This window comes from Ambystoma mexicanum, chromosome 4q (assembly GCF_040938575.1).
Source record: "Ambystoma mexicanum isolate Mex_15411 chromosome 4q, UKY_AmexF1_1, whole genome shotgun sequence".
NCBI lineage: Eukaryota > Metazoa > Chordata > Amphibia > Caudata > Ambystomatidae > Ambystoma > Ambystoma mexicanum.
In genome coordinates this window covers 238,130,836-238,148,124 of record NC_090928.1, presented here as the reverse complement: position 1 = coordinate 238,148,124, position 17,289 = coordinate 238,130,836, and the positions used below count along the sequence as shown (strand labels likewise).

Here is a 17,289-nt window from a genome sequence, read left to right as displayed (position 1 = left end):
ACCTCACTATGCTGCTAATATTTTTGACAGAATGTTGCTGAATAAATATTCTTAAATGTACAATTTGCATCGCATTTTATCAAAAACCTCCCCCTTGGGTACTATTCAAACTGCGTCACAAAAGGAATTAATTCCCATTTACAACTGCAGGCTCGTACTGGCTTATAGGGCAGTAGGCCCATGGCCGAACCAAAAACACAAAATGCTTCTGTGGGGCAGTTTTTTGGGTCAAAGTGAGGCACTTTTTTGGCCAATGTGGGCCAGTTGGATGAGTTACCTCACTATGTGGCTAATCGTTTTGACAGAGTGCTGCTGAATAAATATTCTTAAATGTATAATTTGCATCACATTTTATTTTTGAGAAGCCTTGACAAACTGAGCTGGTGCTTTGCAGCGGTCCTGATGTCTCAGTTTGACCGTGGTGCATTGCATGGTAAACCATACTGCAGGTATGTTTTTCAAGACTGATATGATTTGTAACTGTCATACCTGCATAGCCAACTCGCGCCTATAAGGAACCAGGGTTGTATACTAATTGACCTTTTCACAATTGACCTCCGGAGAATTGACCTTGGGAGAATTGACCTAATTTAGACGGTCAATTAGGACATATATGCGTGGGAAACCCCCCCCCCCCAGGACATATATGCGTGGGAACCCCCCCTCGCAACTCCCACCCAATCCCCTTAAATCATTTATAATCCAAAACCAACCCAATACATATATAAAATAACTAAAATAATATAAAGGTCAATTGTGCAGCAGGTCAATTGGGACTACTATAATTAGGTCAATTGTGCAAAAGGTCAATTTGGGTAATACCGGAACCAGCCCTTGGTTGGTGGGGGAGTTCTCATGTGTCGACCGTGCACGTTGGTAGCACAACCCTATGCTCTCTTTGGACTTTCCCGACCTGAAGGTGGCTTTGCTGCTTCTCATGGACCACCAAGACCGATGTTCGAGCACACTATGCAAATGCCTACACTGTTGAGCAATTGAAATCGTGATGTGGGGTTAGCACTTGCATGCCAGGGGAGTGATTGGAAGGGTAGAAGGGGCACAGGGGATGACTGTTCATTCTTTTCACTGTCCTTAAGTGGGTGCTTTACTGCCTTCACCAGTAAAGGGCAGAGTTAACAGCTTTTAACTTTGAAGCTTCACCAGAATAGTCTCAATGTAATGTGTAAAGGAGTTAGATGCCCGCACACAAGTAAGTTTGCCCCTGCCTGACTTTCTCTGAAGTTAGCACCTGCACCAACATTTGAAGGTTTAGCCCACCCAACCCCCTGACATTTTAGCCTAGGTGCACCCACTCCATCGTATTTGGGGCAAATTATCCCAGCTCTAGTATAAAACCTACTGTGGCCACTGTTTGGCTTTTGTTTACTTCTGTTTCTCTTTTGATTGCATGGTTTAACCTGTTCAGGAAAGGTTATCAACAAGTTACGAATCATGCAATAAAAATAGTTCTTCAGATTGTGGTCACATGTGTTTCTTCAATTAGGTTCACCTTTGGCTGATCACTTTTCCACATTTTATCTGTTGAATTGGATTATGCTCCTTTCATTAACACAGAAGTAATTAATGTGTATTGCAGAGAGAGGCTGGTATATGTATTGGGAACACTGCACAGGCAGCATTAATCATGCTTTATACAGGACAATGCTGGCCTAAATTGGGAACAGCCAGCATGAATGTGTTGTTACAGAGGCATTTTTTAGGCACAACCAGCATGAAAATGTGTTACATCAGTGACAGTGCTGTCTTTCACTGTGGACACATTGATCATTAAAATGTGTTCTAAAATGTTCTTGTGTGCTGTTGGTGACATGGGATTGTCATGTTCCCCTTTAGAACTGATTGTAAACTAAATGGCTTTTCGGTCAGTTTTTCTGCTGTAAAATGCACCATTTCAACCCCAAATTTGAAAACCCTTTCTTGGAGTGTGATTCCCAAACCCTCCCTAAATCCTTATAGCTCCCTCGCTATGCTCGGTCGGCTCCAATATTTCAGGAAAATATTAACACCTACACAATGAAAGAAATAATCACCAGCAACTGACCTTTGATCATTTATGATGGCGGGGCTCCCTTAGATACTCAATGTCCATGACACTAAAAGCTATCTTTGGGACTGCATGGCACATCACTGCCTGTCAAAGGTCACACAATATCGCTTTCTAATATGATACTGCTTTGGATGAGGTTGTGGGTGACAAAAGTTAATGCTTCTGCCCAACATTCCAAAAGGTTGGACAAGCCTGAAGTCTACAACAAAGTTAATCAGGAAATGTAAACAAAAAAATGAGATTTTTACAATAATGCTACATTCTTGCGGCAATGTGGCAGTGCTGTCTGACTTCTAATTTTGGCTCAAATAGCCTCTTCTCTAGGAAAGTACCCACGTTTTAGCCCACTGTGCCTTACCAGCGACGAAATATCCACGTGCTCATCAGCCTGGCCCTGACCACAAGGACAGTCCAGCACCGAAATGCCAGGCAATTCTCCTCGGAACAAGCGTACAGACAGCGACCCATGACACATGTTTCTGCTTTGTTGGGCATCAAAGGAGAGGTGAAATATTCTCTCAAGGGCTCTATGTCTAGAGTACCCTACTTAATCTAGGGTAACATCGCAAATCTATTTAATTCGGACACAAATGTGAGATGAGGAATATGGCTTAAATGGCCTTTTCTGTGGGCTGGTTCCCACTTATGAAAGTCTGTAATAAATCTGGTAATAATAGTTGGTGATATTTTTGGAGGACTCGAATGTAGTTTGGACGGTCATGCAAGTTAGAGTGTACTATTTTTTGTTAGTCTGATTGTACTTAACAATTTAACATTTTCTGAACAAGATCAGTTGCATCACGATACCCCTCTCCTTTTTTCTTACAGGAAACTGTATCCCGAGCTTTGCCAAGGAATAGTGGATGTGGCAATTTCCAGTATCTTTCCCTTGACTGACACTGTGCAAAACCAGAGCCCGCCAGCAATATTCATCAAACTGTGATGACAACCAAACAACCGACAGCCAGACAGGACTCACTGGCTGAAGCAGAAGATTGTTTATGTGCATTCGCTAGTGTTTCATGACTGAGCAACATCTTTGTGGGATCCCACAGGAATGACCAGTGGTCACATGACTTGTATGGAGACCACCTCAGGAGCCAAAGTTACTCAGACCACATTGCCTTTCTGATTTCATAACTTGCTTTGCGTTCTTCGCTCAACATAACACCAAGAAATGAAGCATGGACATCTCTGTATGGAGCAGCAAGATAAATGTAAAGAGGGGACGCTGTAGCGAGAACACTACTTTATTAGGTTAATGTAAAAGAATTGGAAGGCCTTTAGGTTTGTACTGTGAAGGCTAATCTTGCACACAACGATTTCCAAAGCAGAATTGATTGCTTGGAAGTGCTGTTCTCGGTGCAAGACAGCTTGCTACACATGCTACAGTTTTAGTGCCTTACCTCGTTACCTGGTAAGTACTGTAGGGGTTACGTTTACTGGGGTTTTTCCTGGGAACAAGAAGGGGAATGAGCTGTCCTAAGCCAGAACGTATGTGTTTTTGGACTTGTTAATTTCCAGAATGTGGAAGCTGCATTGTCATCTTTGTGGACGTTGCATCGATGTACGCAATGAAATGAGTCCCATTCAAAATGTAGTGGATGGACATTACGGGGACCACATGATGAGGTTCCTGTTCAACCTGCCTCTACACTAGCATAAATGCGCCAGTTTATTGTTTTTATATAAAGTGGCTCAAGATTGTGTTTGTGTTCCTCTTTTCGGAGAGCTTTGTGTCGCTGCATCCACAAATATCCATTGCCTGTACATCACCAATGTACAGTGCAGAGTATACTACCAGTGACTGCCATTTTCTAGATAGTGCCTGAAATGTAAGTAATGGCATACACATCTTTGTGAATGGATGTTGCATCTGTCTCTTGTGTTACCTATGGAAACGTTTATTCTCCTTTTACTCATGCTAGATCTCTAAGCTAGCTGGTAATATTCTGGTGAACTATGACCTCCTTTTTAAACATTTTAGGTCCATGCTGTTTTTGCTCAGAGAATTCTAGTGCTTTTATCAGCCTAATAAGTGAAATATCGAGTGCGTAATTAATGTAGGAATTATTAGTGCTGAAATGGTTTCTGATCACCACTTAATGTATTATCTCAATGCCAAGTAGTATGCCGTTTGGGGGACATGGAATACCTTGTGACATTGAAACCAACTCACGGCACACTATAGTATTAACGTGTAATCGTATTTCCTATTACCATATTGCGATTATGGGCCAATAGTTACCTTACACTGCAGCAGTTTTATGTAACACAATAGCTTAAAGAATACCACTCAGTGCCGTTTTGTTCCTTGGAATTCTGGGATTTGTAGTCCTAACTGTAAAGTGCGACATGCACAACTAAAATTCCCAGAATTCTGACGAATACGTTACTGAATGGCTTTCTTGCGTATGGAACTGGGAAACGTGAGCTCGGTTATTCATTTGTGCTCCGAGTCCCTTATGTAGGAAACGTGTTTTATGATGATCTCCCCTGGACGTACACAATGAGTGGTCTTTTATATTTTCTTGATGTGAACAGTGTGGTATTACCAAAGACTAGGAGGCATAGCAATCTTGTTACAAATGCTGTACAAATTAACAGGCATTTGAAGCAATACATTTAAGATGTTCTGTATATTGCTGTATTCTGTTGCATGCCTGGCAGAGATTACATGTCTTTGACACTTATTGTGAAAGGATATTACACACTACCAAATATACCTTTTTGGTGGCAAAAAGATTCCAAAAAGTGTGCACTGAATTCTGATAATTGGGTTGACTACCTTGGAACTATTAGGACACACTGACCTGAAACTTCCATGTTAATCTTTGAAGTAACTTTTTCTAATCTATTCTGGAGCTGAACACCGTTTCTAAATGCCATACTAAAAATGACAGCCTGCTAGCTTGCTAATTAGAGGCATTTGGCATTAAAGGAACATGTATTGCCATAACATGCAAACTTGCATTTAAGCTGCATGCAAGTACAGATGGCAACCTCCCCTATACAAAATGACAACAAAGGAACGTTTTAGTAGTATTTAAGGTTTAGCTGGCATGACTAACCTATCCTCTGACACGGAAATGAAGAAAGGCGATCAAAATGTAAACAAAATGTAAACAAGCAATACGAGTTTGATTATGTGGTCACTTACTCTAAAGCACTTTTGAATTTACTTTGTTTTTAAACGTAAAGCAAGGACTCTTCAATTGCATGTAGTAAAGCATTTGGTTGTTTTTAGTATATAACAAAAGTTACAGCTAGATTAGTTTTAGCAGTATTTCTAAGAAGTCCCTACATCTGGCGGGTTGAAGTTATTTGAAGTTATTTATTGTACTTTTTAGTTTCTAGTGTGGTGTTGCAGCATGGTTTGAATGTGGACCTCTATAGACAGGACATGGTACCACTGTCTGCTTCACTTTCACCATAGTTCCCCTTGTAAAGCCTTGTTCTAATGCTTCCAACTTCCCCTTTAATATAGCGAAGTTCATTTTACACTCCCGATTCTGGTCAATCTTTTTCAACAATGTCTCCTGCTCACCTTCCTCTTCCTCATTGTCTGTGTTAAGCACTTTGATACAACTCTCTTGAAGTGCAACAATTATTTAGTTTCCCTCTGAACATGTCATAGTTGCTGAAATAGTTTAAACTGTCTTTGATACTGGAATTGGTGCCACAAAATATATTTGCTACACTTCAAGATGTTCCATTACCTCTTTGATTCTTGCCTAGCCTTGCGTTACTTCTTATTATTTTCAATTGTTAACCTACTCACTTCTAGCAAAGCCAATTAACGCTTATAATTGAAGTGTACCTTAAGACAGTTGTTTGTGGTGTGTCCCATATACATGTTTTTTTTTTTTAAATTATCTATGGATAACCTCCTTTTTCTATGAATCTTCTATTTTCCGTTTGAAATCAGTACAAATACTCTCTTCTCGTTTCTCTTTCAGAATAATTTGTTTAGCAAGTAATGTATTACATAGATTTTTAAACAGTGTGTTCACCTAGTTTTAAACCTGATTTTTGAAAAAGTAGCTTTAACGTGTTTTGTGACAAGCCTTAAAACGCAGAAATGAATTGACTATGATAATAGACTGCGCAGTGGTCCGAAGAGCCTGGATCCTAACGGCACAGCTTTATCCAGTAATTGAGTTTATAACATTGTGCTGTTGCCACTATGGATGATACATCAGTCTATACTATCTTCTTGGTTAATACAAAAAAAAGAATACTGCAGGCCTATTTTGTTTTTTTAAACTTTATTTATTAGGCACTTGGTTCATAGGTTAGAATGATACATTGCAATAGAATCACAGTATATCCACATTTAACAAAGCATGGTTCCACAGACTGTAGTCAGCATAACAAAGAAAAAATCCTCACTCTGATGCATTAACCAAGTATTGACGAAAGTGCCCCAAATGTCCTTGGGCAGGCATGTGATAGACACAGCTTGTACATACAGTACTTCATTTCTATTGACCCAAGTAACATCATGTAACCTATCTAGCACTGTAGCAGGATTTGGCTGTTTCCACCTCATCAATATAGACTTTTGGCTAACAAACTTAGATTTAAGAACCTTCATTGAGCAACTGACATTCCCCCTGTATACTCCAGCACACACTCAACCATAGACCGTTGCAATTGCCTCTCCAGAATCTTATCTAATGTCCGACATACCTCATTCCAGTAAATCCCTAGTTCAGGACAACCCCATAAGATATGCAATAAATGAGCATCCATACTCTGACATCTAGGGCATACCTGAACAGTGGCTGCACTAAACCTTGCTAACATTACAGGCGTATAGTAAAATCTGTTTACACCCTTAAATTGTATGAGGCGATACTTCAAGTTAATCAATACTTCCTTAATTAGTCCACAGATTTGTGTCCACTTCGAATCTGTAATCACTGTGTCCAGATCCTTCACCCATTTAACCCTATTATCAGGACCCTTCACTGCCACAAGTGATTGTGCAATCTTGTAAAGTGTTGTTTCTTGTATGTAGAGGGCGAGAGAATATGCGACAAACAATGATGTGACATAGGTTCTGGTGGGTACCCCAGCCAACCTTTCTGAATTGCCGCCCGCATGCAATAGTATTGTAGTAATTGTAGAGCAGTGTCCCCAACATGTTCTCTGATTACCTCCCCGTTGAGAAATATCCCTTCTATATACAAATTGCCAAACATCTGGATACCTGCCCTTCCCCAGTCCCTCCAACACCTTTTTGGTGGTAGGCTCTACCTTCTTCATGCCCCAAAAGGGAATCTTTTGTCATATAGTCACAACCTTACCTTTCTTGGTCAACCTAATCCAATCGCCGACGTGGAACCTTCTCGTAAGTGTTCCAGCCTCACATGCGGCATTTCCGGATGGTTTGCATTGCAAAATCTTGCATAATAAATTTGCTTCATCAAATAATATAATTCAAAGTCCAGGGCTGATAGACCTCCAGCCTCATCGGGCCTTGCCAGTCGATACCAATCCATCTGAATGTGACCACCCGACAATACAAATGAGGAGCACAAGCCCACCAGCTCCGAGAAGAACCCATGCCCCGGTCACAACCGGATGGTCTGAAAATAGTAAAGAAGTTTGGGCAGAATGGTCCTCTTAATGCCAGACGTCCGGCCATAGACATTTGGATACCTCTCCACCTACAAAGTTTAACTCGTAACTCACCCAAGTATCTACCATAATTCAGATGAAAGGTCTCAGAAACCTTATGTGCCACCCTTATGCCCAAGTAACGGAAATCGCTTGCAGCCCATTTTAGACCCAGTGTATTACCATACCCTGAGTGCCGTCCGATAGAGGAAAAATTACTGACTTATTATTGTTGAGGATGAGACCAGAATATTTGCCAAAGTTTAGTGCTGCCTCAAGCACTGGTGCCAGGTGAGTCACAGGGTCCCCTAGGTACATTAAAATATCATCTGCGTTTAGCGCCATAACTTCGGACCCCCCACCCCAGTAGTATACCAGCCCTCTGATATATATATTTCTGATGTTTGTTAATCTGCTTAGAATCACATGCTGTGCATAGGTCCGACATCCAGTGGTCACTGCGGAGTATTGCATTTTGTTTTTCGTAGTCGAAAAGGGGACGTCGACAAGGCGTGTCTGAAACACTATCCCTATAGTGACGTGCGTTGTACCCACAATCCCTCACGCGTCGAGGTCCCTCAGATTGTTTTTTTCCGCCCAGCTACTGGTCGCCTTTACACGGAGCTCCTCGAGAGACATTGCAGATTTCATCTCCTCGACCTTTGGTCGCTTTCCTATTAATATATAACACATAGATCCCTCCCTCGACGCAGTTGTGAAGCTGTTTCTCCGCCGAGCAAGATCTTCGACGGAGGGGACGAGCGGAGGAGATCCTTCGGCGTCGCCGAACACTTGGCCTGGCCTCGCAGGCCAAATACAGTAGGGAGAGTGGAGTCGGGGGACATCTCTGTTTCCTTTCTGAGAATGCCTTTCCTTTTCCCCTTCCTTTCCCTTGGGGTCGTTATCACGATTTATTGCCTCAGCTATGGAGAGGACACCCTTTAGGTTTTGCCCGCGTTGCAAGGGCAAGTTCACTTGGAAGGACAAGCATTCATGGTGTAACAGCTGCTTGCCCCTCGATCACAAGGAGGAGGGTTGCACGGCTTGTCGACTTCTTAAGCCAAAGACTCTAAAAGACCGTAGGGTCAAGAGGTGGGCGGCCTACGCTATGTCGAAGGCCGATTCCTCACCCGCCGCTGCTACCACCGACAGTGACGAGGAACCTGATAACACGACCTCCGTTACGGAAGTCGTAGACCCCTCTAAAGAGTGCTCACGCTCTTCGTCGTCTGTCCCCGGCCCGACGGGCTCGGCTCACGCCCTGCTTATGGGGATGAACACCCCGGCGACACTGACGCACACGATACCACACATAAGCACACAACCCACGGCTCTTCTTCGTCGAAGACGAAGAAAGCATCAGCGCCCAAGGAGACGCAGGTTCCACCGGCGGCCTCCTCGGACCGTTCAGGTTTGAAGCCCCTCACGCAGCCGCGACCAGCGACTGGGCTTTCGGCAAATAAGGGCGCCGCCCCCAAACCATCAGCCGGCGCGCACCAGCAGAGAGCGCACGCCGCCGTAGAACGATCGACACCCGTAACGTCAAAACCACAGCCCTCCTCTGACAAACGAGTCGCAGAGAGCTTGGCGAGGATCGTTGTAGCCGACCCCCAGAAGCGTACGCCGAAGGACACGTCGAGCGCTAAGCAAAGGTCGAAAGACACGCCGAAAAAGCCCGAAGAAAGACAGGGACTACCCCCTTCAGTCGGGGGGACCCCCAGCACACCGGAAGGCTTTTCTGAAGGCGACGGGACACTTTCCTCGACGTTATGGGAGAGGTCGAGCCGTTTTCAGGCAGAAAACACTAATTTTCCCCCGCTAGACCGCTCAGGGGTACCCCATGAGACCATGGAAAGGCTCCATCTCTGCATGGAGAGAATGGAGAGGTTGATGAAGACCCAGAACCCTCCCACTCCCAAGAGAACAAGAGAAGGGCCTCAAGAGGACCCTAGGGCTAAATATCCGAGACTATTCAATCCCTCTCAGCAGGACACAGCCTCAGATTTCCATAATGTGTATGACCTCACTGGTGAGGAACAATACTTGGAGGAGGAGGATGAATTTGTGGACGATGAAGAGGGACAGAACCAGGAGGAAGGTCTGGAAGACAGCCCAGAGATGGTAGGAGAAGGCTTCGGAGAAAATCCTGAAGAAGGGCCTTCACATCCCTGGCAATCCCCATCAGTATATTCGGACACTGATGTCCTGAACCTAAATCCTCCTGACAATTCACCTGTTAGGAACACGTCTCCCATAGACGATCAGCCCACATTCAATGCCGTGTTGCGCAGAGCAGCAACACATTTCGAACTGGACGCTGGGGAGATCTCTCCTGAAATAGACTTTGTGGAAAGAGTAATTAAGGAGAAACCCCCGGTCAGCCAGACCATTCCCCTCCTCGCTTCAGTGAAGAGAAGAATCATCCCTTCGCTATCCACGCCCGCACTAATCAGAGGAGTTAATCCAAGAATTGAAAAACTTTTCACTCCTTCGCCCTCCAGTCCCGCTGTACATCAGGGGACATTCTATTCCTGACTCCCTTGTAGTAACCAATACAAGGAAGAAGGCAGGGGTGCCGCTGTATTCCAGCGAGGCACCACCTGACAAGGAGGGCAAGAGATTATATGCCCTTGGAAAAAGAGTCACATCCTCGGCTGCCTTTTCTGCAAGAATTGAGAACAACAATTCCTTGCTAGCTAGCTACGCGGATGCGCAGTGGGCCAAACTGCGCAAAGACGCTGAAGAAGCGCCGAACCGCTACGGACACGCCTGCTATCAACTATTGGCGAAGGAACCCAGGTCAACCAGAGCATTGTGAAGAACTCTCTGGATGCTGCAGAGACAGCGGGACGTTCTCTGGTTCAGGGAATACTCCTAAAACGCCATGTATGGCTGCGTAACTCAGGGTTCAAACCGGAGACACAGGCGTCTTTAATAAACCTATTGAAGACTCAAACCTCTTCGGGAAAGCGGTGGATGAGGCTCTGGAGATGGCTAAAAAAGAGTTCGATACTATCAAAACTCTTGACCAGATCTCTAAGCCCACTACCAGACGCGGCTATGGCAACAAACGCTTTTTTTGTGGCCAACGCCAACAACAGAATCAGCAGCAACAGTACCCTGCCACCAATTACCAGACCAATAGTGGGCAGTGCAGCCAAAGAGGCCAGCGCCGTGGCAAAGGGAGAGGTCGGGGGTCCACCCCCAGAGGCTCCCAAGCCCCCAACAACACCAAGTGACGCGAAGATTCGCGTCCCCTCCCATGCAACACCGGTCGGGGGCCGGCTAACATCCTTTCTTCCAGCATGGGTGGGAATAACGTCAGACCGCTGGGTACTTTCCACCGTAGCCCACGGATGCTGCATCGAATTCAACGGTTCCCCAACAAACAGACCCCAGAGGGGACGACGCATGGCACCAGAACACCTTGCCATCCTCTCCAAGAAGTAGAACAACTGCTGGAAAAAGGAGCCATAGAGGTCGTGCCTCTATCTCAGGTAACGGAAGGTATTTATTCAGTGTACTTCCTTGTACCCAAAAAGGATCTAACCATGCGCCCTGTATTAGATCTGCGCCCAGCGAACAAGTTTGTCAACCCCCAGAAGTTTCGTATGGTGACCTTACAGGAAGTGATCAACCTGCTATCACAAGGAGATTATATGACAACACTAGCCATGAAAGATGTATACTTACATATTTTAATGTTGCCAGCGCACAGAAAATACCTCAGGTTCATGATAGAGGGCAAACACTACCAGTTCAGAGTGCTACCCTTCGGCATAGCATCTGCACCAAGGGTATTCACGAAGGTACTGGCAGTGGCAGCGGCCCACCTGCGCAGGTTGTCCATCCCAGTTTACCCTTACCTCAACGACTGGCTCATAACAGGGGATTCTTACGAAACATGCTTCTCCAATACCCAAAAGACTGTAGACCTTTTGTTCCAGCTGGGCTTCTCCATCAACGAAAAGAAGTCCAGCCTAGACCCCAGCCAGATCAAACAATTCCTAGGGGCTCTAATTCAAACAAAGGACGGCCTCGTCTTCCCCTCCAACGAGAGGGTCCAAAACATGCTGTTTCAGATCCCTCAATATGTGGCCGGTCGAGAGGTGACGGTACGCAAAGCAATGCGCTTGCTAGGAATGATGGCGTTGTGTATTTATTTGGTACCTCACGCATGCCTGCGCATGCGCCCAATGCAAGAGTGGCTCAACAGCCAGTGGTGTCAAGCCAGCGGACTATGGGACGATCTAGTGGTGGTCTTGCAGGCCTTGGTTCTCTCGCTGCGGTGGTGGACAAAGGAAAACCTGGTAAGAGGGAAACCCTTTGCCACACCCGCGGCGGAAGCCACTCTAACCACAGACGCATCCCTCACAGGATGGGGGGCTCACCTATCCCATCAGACTGCTCACGGAGTGTGGACTCCGAACGTAGCATCCAAACACATAAACTACTGGAGCTACTAGCTGTGTTCAAGGCGCTAAAAGCCTTCCAGGAACACCTACAAGGCAAGACAGTGATGGTCCTTACAGACAGCACCACAGCCATGTACTACATCAACAAGCAGGGGGGCACCCACTCTCCAGGACTGTCCAAACTGGCCCAAAATATATGGAAGTGGGCTCTCAAACAAAACATGTTCCTACTGTCACAACATGTACCAGGGGAACTCAATCTGCTGGCAGACAAACTCAGCAGAGATTTCCCCCTGCCCGAAGAGTACGAATGGCGACTGCACGAAGACATCGTCTTCGACGTCTTCACGCAATGGGGATTCCCAGAAATAGACCTGTTCGCAACCCTGGAGAACTCACAATGCCAAAGTTACGCCTCCAGGTACCCCCAGAACCAATCCAAGGGGAGCGGTCTGTCGATTCAATGGTCAGGGAAATTTGTTTACGCTTTTCCCCCGACTCCCCTTCTCAACAAGGTGGTGCACAAGATGCACCAGGAACAAGTGACCATGATACTGGTGGCCCTAGTGTGGGCCCGACAGCCATGGTTCGCTCACTTGATGGAGATGTCTCTATCTCCCCCAGTGAAACTCCCCTGCCCGTACAACATGCTGTCACAAGACAAGGGCAGGACTCTGCATTCATGCCCCCAGAACATGAACTTAGCAGCCTGGCTCCTGAGATCATAGAATTTGGACATCTATAGCTCCCGCAGAGATGCATGGACATCCTCAGGGAAGCCACAAAACCTAACACTCGCCACTGCTATTCTAGCAAGTGGAAGAGATTTGTCATCTGGTGCAGAGGAAAGAGCATCAACCCGATTGACTGCTCTCCCACACATATTGTTCTATACCTGACCCATTTATTGGACTCAGGTCTAGTGTTCAATTCCATTAAAGTCCACCTAGCGGCACTTTCTGCATACACCACTTCCCAACTGAAAGTGTTGTGGTGGAAGATCCCTGTTATAAAGGCCTTCATGGAGGGAGTAAAGAGAATACACCCCCCGATAGCTGACCCAGCTCCCGGATGGGACCTTAACGTGGTACTTACCAGACTCATGGGCTCACCATTTGAACCCATGCACAAAGCATCTCTTAAACACCTCACTCTTAAGACTGCTTTTCTAATAACTATCACCTCCATCAGGAGAGTAAGTGAACTACAGGCTCTTTCTGTTCTAGACCCCTTCGTTACAGTTCACAGAGATAAAGTGGTTCTACGCACGCACCCAAGGTTTGCTCCGAAATTCATATCGAAATTCCACGTAAACCAGTCTATAGAACTACCAACGTTCTTTCAAAATTCTTCCAACTTGGGAGAAAAAAGTCTGCACACACTAGATGTGACAGAGCGGTCATGTTCTACATGGAAAGAACCAGACCACTGAGGAAGACTAATCAGTTCTTCGTCTCGGTGGCAGCAGGAAGAGAAGGGGATGCAGTTTCAAAGTCCACTATTTATAGATGGATTGTTCAATGCATCACTCTCTGCTATACTCTTGCTAAGAGAGAACTGCCATTTAAGCCAAGAGCACACTCTACTCGAGGCACGGGGGCGTCCATAGCATTCATTGCAAATGTTCCTCTTGAGTCCATCTGCAAAGCGGCTACCTGGAGTTCTGTGCACACCTTTACAAAACACTACTGTCTAGATGCACACTCGAGATCTGACTCCCAGGTGGGACAGGCAGTATTAAGACATCTTTTCTCTACTGTTCCTTCTCATAACCCACCGCCAACTCCGGGTACTGCTCGCTAGTCTATGCACAGCATGTGATTCTAAGCAGATTAACAAACATCAGAAGACAATGCATTACTTACCGTAAAAGCATTTCTGATGGTTGTATCTGCTTAGATTCACATGCGCCCCCCCCTTCCTCCCCGCTCGAATGGAAGGAACATAGACTTCCTTTTATATCTCTCTTTTCTGTACTCACTCACGTCTAGAAGGCTCCCTCAGGGCAGAAAAATACAAACGGAGGGACCTCGACGCGTGAGGGATTGTGGGTACAACGCACGTCACTATAGGGATAGTGTTTCAGACACGTCTTGTCGACGTCCCCTTTTCGACTACGAAAAACAAAATGCAATACTCCGCAGTGACCACTGGATGTTGGACCTATGCACAGCATGTGAATCTAAGCAGATACAACCATCAGAAATGCTTTTACGATAAGTAATGCATTGTCATATATTTTTTTTTATTTTTGCATTTTTTAAAGCGCTCAAACAGCCCGCGGGCATCGAGGCGCTGTTACAGGAATTAGTTGCGTAGTTGTTTGTCTTAGTGTCATGATCTCTGCTTCCAAAAGGTCAGGGTTTTCCCAACTCTCTTGGAAGCAGATCCATAACCCAGGTTCCGAGTGCCAACCAGTCCCAATTGGGACCTTTTGGACCCAGTCCTGGCGCCAGTGGCACCAGGCTCATAAATATGCCCAGTCCCAGCGCTGGAAGCGCCGGGCTCATAATGCTTGGGTGGACTTACCTGCAGCAGACCATGCTGCTTACTTGCCTGCCAGTTGAGCCTCTGATCCCCTTCTGTTTGGAACTACTTTTCCTGTTGGGTGGGGCTGGAGCCACTCCCTAGATTCAGAACACTGGAACTCTTCTGGAAAGCAGGAACTCTTTTCTTACCTAGGCGTGGCTGTGGAAGGAGACACCGAAGCACTACAGGAGGCTATTTAAACCACACCCGGTGGATGAATCTTGCTTTGCGTTATTCTGCAACCTCTGCAGCAGAACGCTCATCGTGTCTTCTGCATCCGGTCCTGGGCCTAAGGAAAAAGGCTTAACAACCTGAATCCAGTCTTCAGCAACACCTATAAAGACAAGAAAGAACAGGTTAGCATTCCGGCATCTGAAAGGCAAAGGCTTACCATCCTGAATCCAGTCTTCAGCAACACCTATAAAGACAAGAAAGAACAGGTTAGCACTCCGGCATCTGAAAGGCAAAGGCTTACCTACTCTTCGTGCGCTCCGGAGGTCTTCACACTGCATTCCGGCATCTGAAAGACAAAAGCTTACCAACTCTTTGCACGCTCCGGAGGCCTTCGGTGCTGCATCCCGCATCTGAAAGACAAAACAAGGTGCGTTTAAAGACATTGGGGAACTTTAATACTCACGTGCCATTACTCCTTTCCACATCTAATCCAGTGGGTATTCCGGCACCCTGCAGCCGCTCCGAACTCGTACCTGCAAAATAAAAAGACAGTTAGAGCGCATCGTGAAGCAGGCAACAAGCGCTTACTTACGTGCTTCCAGGCGCTTCTATTCATCACACGGGCTCCATCTTCAACTCACTTCAGCCCGTCATCCGCCATCGCCGGAACCCTGCAAAACAAGAGACATCATTACTAAAGACTTTAAAGACATTTGAATGACTCGAAACTTACCGTTCGTGCAGTAAACGACGGACAGCAGTCCTCTGAAGTCAAGAGGCCTGCGCTACCTATCCAGTGAAGAAACTGGTTACAGCACCCTGCCCCGAGGCAGATGGAGAGCTCGGCATTCACTTACCTAAGACATCTTACTCTACACGTCAGGCATACAGTGCACAGAGGTCCAGCCCAAGAGCCAACCGGGTGCTACACATCACCTTTGGAGATACGGTAGTCGCCCAGTCAAGACCGGCGCCTCTGCGAGAATCAGGTGAGCGTTACACTTACTTGCGTATTTATAACGCGCATACATACCCAGAGGTTTGTAAGCGCGGACCCGGGAACAAACCTGTGTTGCTTCGTGTCGTCTTGCTTCCAAGGCGAGCATGTTGCCGCTGAGCTGTCCTCCCATGATTTACCCTGGATTAAAGCGGCCAGAGGCTCAATAACCAATGCAAACAGAAGGGACAGTCCTGTCTGGTCCCACTATTTAATACAAAGGTCGGTGACTTCCTACCATTCGTACACATACAAACTAACAGTTGTCTATATAACAAGCGGATCCACGAAATGAAATGAGGATATTGCCCATAGTTCTCAAGATCATGGAACAAGAAAGGCCAAGCACAACAGTATCAAAGACTTTCTGTATATCAAGTGAAACAGCCACCGCTCGACTATCCCTTGGGACCTGTGCCAGAACATCATAAAAACATCTATCATTAGAAGCCGTCGACCGGCCTGGTATGAATCCGGATTGATCAGCGTGCACCATATATGGCATCGGAGGGGAAATTTGCATCGCTATAATTCCGGCATATATCTTGGGATCAATATTGATGAGTGATAAAGGACTATAAGACCCACACTCACTCACAATCTTATCCGGCTTCAGTAAAAGAATAATGATCGCTTCGCTTAATGACTCTGGCAATATCCCCTCCTCTAGTGCCTCTGTCCATACCCGCAGTAATCGGGGAGCCAGCTCTTCACAAAATACTGTAGAAAATTCTGCGCCAAAGCCAACTGACCCTGGGGATTTCCCGCTGAGAGTTCCTTGATCGCTAACTTGATCTCAATCGTGAATGAGGCTTCAACCACCTCCCTAGACTCCTCTGACAGTGAAGTCGTTTTTATCCCATCCCAGTATTCATCTGTCTCGGGGGGGGGGGGGGCAGGGGCTAGAGGGGGCAGTGGTCTTGGCCGTGTATAGATCCGAGTAAAAATGATCAAACACTGTATTAATATCCCCATCTGCATGTGCCACTGTATCATCCAGTAGTTTGACGCACGGAATAAGTTTATCCCCAAATTCACTCCGTACTGTCCGAGCAAGCAGTCTACCTGGCCGATCAGCTTCGCCATACTGCCTCGCCATGGCAGGTCTATCAAAATATTGTATTTCTCTATCGGCGGCTTCGCAGAATGCTTCCAACCTAGTCTTAATATCATGCTGCAAAGTTAAAGTAGGACACTGAGCATATTGGACCTGTAATGTAGAGAGTAAAGTTTTTAAAACTCACATCTCAGTTCTTATCGCCTTCAACACCCCAAACTCAGGTGAGATCACAATCCCTTGCATATATGCCTTAAAAGCCTGCGCTAAGACTGCACCATATCCCACCGATCCATCGTTCAACTCAAAATATGTGGCGATATGCTCCTGCAGAGTAGTAACAAACACTGGATCCTGAAGTGCAGCAGGCTTAAATCGCCAGTGAGGGCACACCCCATCCTCTTTAGATAACATCAAAGAGAGG

At 45.9% G+C, this 17,289-nt stretch overlaps 1 protein-coding gene across 1 annotated transcript in view; it reads left to right on the top strand.

Moving 5' to 3' along the window:
- Window positions 1-10,303, top strand: part of TTL (tubulin tyrosine ligase) — a 321,260-nt gene extending 310,957 nt beyond the window's left edge. Inside the window, exon 7 of the mRNA XM_069607789.1 lies at window positions 2,897-10,303. Within this exon, the coding sequence (XP_069463890.1) occupies window positions 2,897-3,011 (115 nt within the window). The 3' untranslated portion in view covers window positions 3,012-10,303. The remainder of the gene's footprint in view (window positions 1-2,896) is intronic.
- The last annotated feature ends 6,986 nt before the right edge of the window (window positions 10,304-17,289 follow it).